The following is a 7,931-nucleotide window of genomic DNA, read 5'->3' as shown; positions in this document are numbered from 1 at the left end:
AGTCCCTGATTTCTAGTTCAGAGTTATTTCACCTACTCCTGTGATCAAGCCATCCCAAACGGGAGAAAAGCTTAAAAAAGTGATCATGGAGAAAAAGTAGGGAAAAAAATGGACTCTGGTACCAGACAAATCTGTGTTCAAATCCTGAAACTTCTCTTACTACCTGTCTGTTTAACTCTGTACAAGTTATTTAACTTCTCTGAGCTTCAGTTTACATTTTTGGAAAATGGCAATAAGAATACTTAGCTTGAAAGGTTGTTTTGAAAACCAAATACAATCATCTATATAAAGCATCTTACATAGAGACTTGACACAGAGTAGGCACTGAATACATGGAAATTATTATAAAAATAGGGTAAATTATTATGCGGCGGTGTGCCTGGTTTTCTCACTTGTAGGGTGGAGTGAATAAGAGTAAAGAAGAGTTACCCAGAAGGGGAAAGGGCATTACATCTTTTCTGTTACCTGGTACTTGTAGGCACTGAGTCAGCATTTACTCCAATGAACAAACGTTTATTTAAAAGGATTTGTACAGACATAACGCTCTTACTTTCAAAGAGAAGAGGAACCTTTTATATATTATGAACACACAGACGCTGTGGCAACTTAAAACTACAGCTAAGAAAGGAAGGAAAAATATCCCCCCTCCCCAGCCAGGAGCTAACACTTTTTCAGTCAGCCAGCCCCCATCCCTGTCCCTTAAGTTTGAGAGTGACTTGACTAGAGATGTGGCTTTGGAGGAGGGAAGAGCTGTAGGGCTTGGGGAGCCTGGTGCCTTTTCTTTTGAGAGGGAAATCCACCTACACAATCCACAGAAAAAGGGGTGGCCAAAAGCTGACCTGAGCTGAGGCTGCCTTAGAGAAGAGAGACTGGAGTAGAAATCCCACCTACCTGCATGTGTAAAGTGATTGGCATTCACTTGAATCTCAACCCACTATTCTGACCTCTAAGATATACCATTTGAGTAAGTGCCAGAGTAATGGTTTTGAACAAAAGTCAACACAAATGTCAGCCTGGGGCCTCTCCAGCCTAAGGCAGCCCCGATAGCAGAGCCCTCAGACCAACGACTTAGGCAACGAGTTAGGCAGGACTTGTGGAGTGGGTCTGGCTCCCTGATTTCACTGTGGGGAACATCTGCTACTGATTTTCAAAAGCTAGGGTTTATTATGGGAGAAAAGCCCACAGATTTTAGGATCCCCAGACACATAGCCTGGTACCTGAGAACTTTAATATATCTGGGAAACTGCCAGGTGGTGGGGTGGTGAGCTCAATAATAACAGCCAGGCCTCCCAAATGAATATGAAAAAGGAGAGCTTGTCCAAGCTACCTCCGGGCCTTGAGGATGAGATGAGGTTGCGGGTGGGGCAGATAAATGCACCAAGCCTATTGAAAAGTCCAGCAAGAAGACTGTTGTCCCTTCAGAGCCTAAGGCAAAAGTACAGGGAGGGGGCACACTGGAGCCTTCACCTGAAACAAGATATGGGTCTCCCCAGGCCCTCAGGCCTTAGGCCCCAGGCCTCAGGCACAAGAGACAGAGAATCACATCTGGGACTTCCACCCTTCCCTTAGCTCCAAACAAGGGCAGGGGTTGAAATGTGGGTGAGAGAGAAGGGATCTTTAGACACAACTGTCATTAGCACCTGAACCACATCTCTTCCTAAACCAGAAACTCCAAGAGCAAAAAGAAATAAGAGCAAAGTGAGAGAGGGGTTGTGCTTCCATCACATTAAATAGGAGACTTTGTAGAGGTGGGGAAGGGTTGTTTCACATGGAGACATCAATCACTCTGGCCAAGGGGAGAGGTTATGAGCAGCAGAGCTCTAAGTGTTCTCCCTCTTTTCATTCATCCTGCTTCCGTTTTGGCTTTTTGGGGTTCCTGGACCGACTCTTGGCTTTGCACAGAGGGCATATAGGTGCATTCCGGTGAATTTGTTGGTGACATGACAAGCAGGCCTGGTGGGGGGCACAATACAAAGCAAGTTAGTGGTCAGATTCTTCTAGGCCATGGCCCATCTTTCCCAGGGGCCCCCACAAGCAATTGCGATTTCCCAACAGGAAGGAGCAAGACCCAAGTAGTGAGTCCCAAGTAGCAAGACCTGTGCTGGATGTAAGGGATGCAAAGGATATAAGGGAGTGAGAGTCAAAGAGGGGTACTGAGGAAAAATATCCAAAATTTGGCAATAAGGCAAAATGTGACTTGCATATTCATTAAGCATTATACTGGAGCATGATCTAACAGGCTCACTCAAGGATTATTTAATTCTCTAGGACAGGTATCAATAAACTTTTTCTGTAAAGGCCAAGATAGTAAATATTTTGGACTTTCTTTTCAGGTCATATGATTTTAGTTGCAACTACTCAGCTCTAACTGCCTTACATAAAAGAAGCTATAGACAATACATAAACAAGCAGGCATGTGTGGGGGCCAATAAAACTTTATTTACAAAAACAGGGAGCAGGTCACACTTGGCCTATGGGTTCTGGTTTGCTGACCCTTGCTCTAGGAGAATGTCTCTTTATTTGACTATTTACTACTTATTTAAAAAATTGAAGTATAGTTGATTTAAAATGTTGTGTTCGCTTCTGGTATACAGCAAAATGATATAGATGATAGATAGATAGATAGATAGATATTCTTTTCTGTTATGGTTTATTACAGGATATTGAATATAGTTCCCTGTGCTATACAGTAGGACCCTGTTGTTTATCTATTTTATACATAGTAGTCTGTATCTGCTAATCCCAAAAGCCTAATTTACCCCTGTCCCACCCCCTTTCCCCTTTGGTAACCATAAGTTTGTTTTCTATGTCTGTGAGTCTGTTTCTGTTTTGTAAATAAGTTCATTTGTATCATATTTTATATTTCACATATAAATGATATCATATGGTATTTGTCCTTCTCGGTCTGACTTACTTCACTTAGTATGATAATCTCTAGGTCCATGCATGTTGCTGCAAATGGCATTATTTCATTCTTTTTTATGGCTGAGTGGTATTCCATTGTATATATGTACCACATCATCTTTATCCGTTCATCTGTCGATGGACATTTAGGTTGCTTCCATGTCTTGGCTATTGTAAATAGTACTGCTACGAACATTGGGGTGCATGTATCTTTTTGAATTAGAGTTTTCCCCTGGATATGTGCCTAGGAGTGGGATTGCAGGATCATATGGTAGCTCAAATTTTAGTCTTTTAAGGAACTTCCATACTGTTCTCCATAGTGGCTGCACCAATTTACGTTCCTGCCAACAGTGTAGGAGGGTTCCCTTTTCTCCACACCCTCTCCAGCATTTGTTATTTTTTAATGATGGCCATTCTGACCGGTGTGAGGTGATACCTCATTGTAGTTTTGACTTGCATTTCTCCAACAATTAGTGATGCTGAGCATCTGTTCATGTGCCTATTGGCCATCTGTATGTCTTCTTTGGAGAAATGTCTATTGAGGTCCTCTGCCCATTCTTTGATGGGATTGTTTGTTTTTGTGTTATTGAGTTGTATGAGCTGTGTTTATATTTTGGGAACTAAGTCCCTGTTGGTCGCATCATTTGCAAATATTTCCTCCCATTCCTTAGGCTGGCTTTTCATTTTTGTTTATGGTTTCCTTTGCTGTGCAAAAGCTTATAAGTTTGAATAGGTCCCATTTGTTTACTTTTGCTTTTATTTCTATTGCCTTGGGAGACTGACCTAAGAAAACACTGGTGCAATTTATGTCAGAGAATGTTTTGCCTGTGTTCTCTTCTAGGAGTTGTATGGTATCATGTCTTACATTTAAGTCTTTAAGCTGTTTTGACCTTACTTTTGAGTATGGTGTGAGGGAGTGTGCTAACTTCATTGATTTACATGCAGCTGTCCAGCTTTCCCAATACCACTTGCTGAAGAGACTTTCTTGTCTCCACTGTATATTCTTGCCTCCTTTGTCGAAGATTAATTGAACGTAGGTGAGTGGGTTTATTTCTGGGCTCTCTATTCTGTTCCACTGGCTATAAATACTTTTCCACTAAATAGTATACTATTTGCCTATTTACTATTGATCAGGGCCCAGATGCTGTGACTTAATGTTGATAAGGCACAAATGGCTTTTGCCCAGTAGAGATGCAAATTATTTTTGTTACAAAGAAAAGGTAATCCTAAAGATTACAGTTTTATTTTCCTGTAGGACATTAACCAGTTCTGGATTTAACATTGCAAACTTATTTCGGCATTCCTTTCCTTTCTTGACTATATAATTATCTGTTCCTCTAATGCTTCTGGAACCAGCTTTGTGATGCTGCTGGCTCCCTTGTTAATGACACACGTTCACTGTATATTTGTCCGAGTCACGTTTCTAACTTTCTGAAAATTATACTTTAGCAGAGCCTGCCAATCTCCCTGCATTCTAACCTCTCTGGGAATATGAGGCAACAAGACCAGTGGCTCTACTATAGCACACATACACACCACCCCTTCCTCTGTGTCCCAAGCAAAGGCTGTTTTAGGAAGACCCCAAACAAGTAAGGCCAAAGTCCCAGACCCAACCTTCCATGGGGCGGCTTGAGGATACCTTGCTTCCTCCACAGTCCATACCCAGCTCACTCACCTTCATAGGTGGGGGCTGCTGCCTGAAGGTGGCTGTCTGCCGAGTGTCCTGCTTCCTAGCCACTTGGAGTTGTTGGGCGGCAGCGGCTGCGGCGGCCAAGGATTCAGGGATTGGGGGCTCCTGAGGCTCCGTCTGCCACTCTGCTTTCTGCTTCTCAAAGTAACTTTGGAGATGAGAGACATTAGCTGGATCATTCTGAAAGCAAGGAGGACCTTGCCCCTCTTAAGGACTCCATGCTACAGAACGAAGGGGGTTGGGCTGTGGCTCACTGTAGGAAGCTCCTGCACCCTCTCCAGCCCAAGGCTCTTTTCCCTGGGTACCAGGCCCACTGTGTGTTGGGAAGGGTACTCCTCCTGCTCCTTGGCTCTGACAGGCCCAGAAAAATAAAAAAAATCCCAAGGCTAGCCAAGTCCTCAAAGGGCATTTGTCTGCCCTCCATCCCATGTTCCTTTGCAGTATTCCTATTAAGTGTTCTCAGGCCTCCGCTGGCATACCTCTAGGAATAAGAAGCTCACCACTTCCACAGGCAGCCTGCTCTACCTTAAGGAAGTATGTTCCCTTGTATTCCTTCTACAGAAATGAGCTCTGTGTCTCTGTAAAGTAAGCCCAGTTCTTAACTCTGGGTCTTAAGGTGAAGTTCCAGGCTAGCCCCTGGAGGCCATGAAAGCTCACCCTTCTGTGTGTTCAAGGTTTCTGGACACCCCTTCTAGACCTTGACTTGGAAAGTGACCTCTTAAGAGTCACAGACACATACACACACAAAGAGTCATAGCCATAGTCTTGTATTGTCAAAATTGCACAAGGAACTTTAAAAGCCATCTAGTAATTCTAGTCTAATCATCTGACAGCCCAACACAGAGACTTACCCAAGGTCATGCAATGAGTCGGCCACTGACAGGCCTGGGGCTAGGACTGGGTACCCTGACTTTCAGACCAGGCTTTATGTGTGTATATATACGTGTGTGTGCGTGTGTGTGTGTGTGTGTGTGTGTGTGTGTGTGTGTGTGTGTGTGGTGTATGTTGCAGGGACAGGAGGCAGGCAACTTACTCCAAGGAGAGCTTCTCCTCCTCTTCACATAGGTCAGGGAGCCTCTGCAGGCCCAGAGTCATGCGCAGGGCATCCACATGTTCCTTCAGCGGCTTATACTCATCATGTAGCCGCCGGGTAGACTCTAGCAGCTTGTTTAGGTCATTCTCAGACTGTTTGATGGTGTTTTCCATCTGGAACACAGAGTGAGGCAAGCACAGAGAAAAGACTCCAAGATTCTCAGCGAGGCTGTACAGCTGAGTGGATAATAGCACAGGCTCCAGAGCCAAACCAATCTGTGATCAAGTCCTCAACCCACTATGTATTCTATGTGACTCTTGTCAAGCCTCAGTTTTTTCATCTGTATAATGGTGGTAACTTTCATACCTACCTCATATAATCTTGGTGAAGATTCAATGATTGAATTCATATAAGCGCTCAGTACAGGGGCTAACACAGAGTAAAGGTTCAATTAGTGGTAGTTGTTATTCAAATATAGAATCTTAGAGCTGGAATGGCCCTTAGAGTTCATGTAGTGCACCCCACCACCATTGTACAGATCAGAGAATTGAGACTCAGAGAGAAGAAGTAACTTCCTCAGAGAAATGCTTCCTAGGAGCAAAGACTACATAAAGACTCAGGGCTTTTGCCTCCCAGGCCAGTGGCTTTTCTCCTAGATCAGTGGTTCCCAAAATGCAGTTACCAGATCAGCAGCATCAGCATCAACTGGGAACTCATTATGAATGTAAATTCTCAGGCACCACCCCAGATATAAGCAATCAGAAATTCTGCGGTGAAGTCCAACAATCTGTGTTTTAACAGGCCCTCTAGGTGACTCATGAGGCATGTTCAAGTTGGAGATCCACTGGCCCAGATTTTCAGCCCCTCTGTGATTAATACCTTGTTTATTTCTCTATCCTTAGTTACCTGGCAGCAGAACTGCCAACTCCTCATGAGACCCTGATATCCTGTGATCTTGTGACACAGACAATCCCAGGTAACTACTGTCCAAATTGCATTCATATTTCCTTTAAGACCCTAGGCCTGGCAATATCAGGAAGTAGATATTGCCACAGAAATGAGTCTCCCAAGAATAGAAACTTAGCTCCTTCAAACGTGATTTAAAAAAAAAAAATTCTCATTATCATAGGCTCTAAGGGTTGGAAAGGGCCTTACAGGTCAGCACCTCCAACCTCCCTCCTGGTGAAGGAATCACCAATACTGCAGCCCAGACAGGTGATCATTCAGACTCTGCTTTAATAACTCTATAAAGTGGGGGACTTATCACCATAGCAGGCAGTTCATTCCCCACATTCCAAGGGTCTCCAAAAGAGAGACTGTAATGAGGGAGCCCCAGTTGGGTAGGCTGGCAGAGATGGTTTGTTTGGCTTAGTTGGAAGCTTTGGATGGAGCCCTAAATTTAAGTTAGTTCCCCAAGGCATCTGCCTGCTCTGCTTTTCCCCAAAGCTAGCTCTCAACTTCTAGACTCCCAGAATGAGAGTACACCAGTGCTGAGTGAGACCTCAGAGGTGACTGAATCCCTCTCACGGTACAGAAAAGGAAAATGAGGCCCCGAGAGAAGAAGGAACTTGTCCAGTGATATACAGTCGATCAGTGACAGAGCCAGGGCTGGATCTCAGAACTCCTGGATTCTTCCATTTCACCATAGCCTGATGCCTACTCCCCCAAATTGGCCACAGCCATATCTCAAGGAGAGTCCACAGCACTCACCACTGCCTATTCCTCCTCAAAGGGCCCAGAAATAGGCTTCAGGCAGCCAGCCACATACCACATTGATATCAGCGTGGATCAGTCGGAGTTCCTCCACATGGGCCATTTTCTCCTGTAGCAGGAGGTCCATCTCCTGCTTGTATTCCTTCAGGTGCCTCTCTTCTGATTCAAGGGCCTCAAACTCAGCCTTCAAACGGGTCTTGATCTTTCCCATCTGCAGGGTCTTGTTCCTGCCATTCCCCCAAAGGAGGAAACAGACCAGCAGGAGAAGGCAGGAAAAGGGAAATGGAGTACAGAGTTAGGGAAATGGAGTACAGAGTTAGAGAAATGGAGTACAGAGTTAGGCCCTGAGCCAGGGCTATCTTGTTAAGCCATCTTTCTAAGCTTCCCTCTCTTCAGGCAGAGGCAGCCTGAAGCCGTCCCCACAAAGGCAGGAGATTCTTTCTTCTAAGCTAAAAGCTCAGTGGGTCTTGAATGGGGATGATTTTGTTCCTTGATGGAGCATTTGAAAACATGGGGCAGGTTTTAGCTGTTAGATTTATTCAAGGGAGAGCACTACTGGCATTTAGTGGATATGGGCCAGGAATGCTAAAC

General features: G+C 44.5%; 1 protein-coding gene across 1 annotated transcript; it reads right to left on the bottom strand.

The window, feature by feature from the left end:
* Positions 1-492: 492 nt before the first annotated feature.
* On the bottom strand, positions 493-7,599 carry LOC116746966 (zinc finger C4H2 domain-containing protein-like). Its single transcript, XM_032618733.1, has 4 exons — positions 7,396-7,599; positions 5,628-5,800; positions 4,580-4,742; positions 493-1,953 (listed from the first exon to the last, which is right to left on the bottom strand). The coding sequence occupies exons 1-4, from the start codon at positions 7,549-7,551 to the stop codon at positions 1,840-1,842; spliced, it is 606 nt and encodes a 201-aa protein (XP_032474624.1). The 5' UTR covers positions 7,552-7,599; the 3' UTR covers positions 493-1,839.
* Between the last annotated feature and the right edge of the window lie 332 nt (positions 7,600-7,931).

Source organism: Phocoena sinus, chromosome X (assembly GCF_008692025.1).
Source record: "Phocoena sinus isolate mPhoSin1 chromosome X, mPhoSin1.pri, whole genome shotgun sequence".
In the NCBI taxonomy this organism is placed as follows: domain Eukaryota; kingdom Metazoa; phylum Chordata; class Mammalia; order Artiodactyla; family Phocoenidae; genus Phocoena; species Phocoena sinus.
The sequence above is the reverse complement of the archived record's forward strand: the minus strand, read 5'-3'. Positions and strand labels throughout refer to the sequence as shown.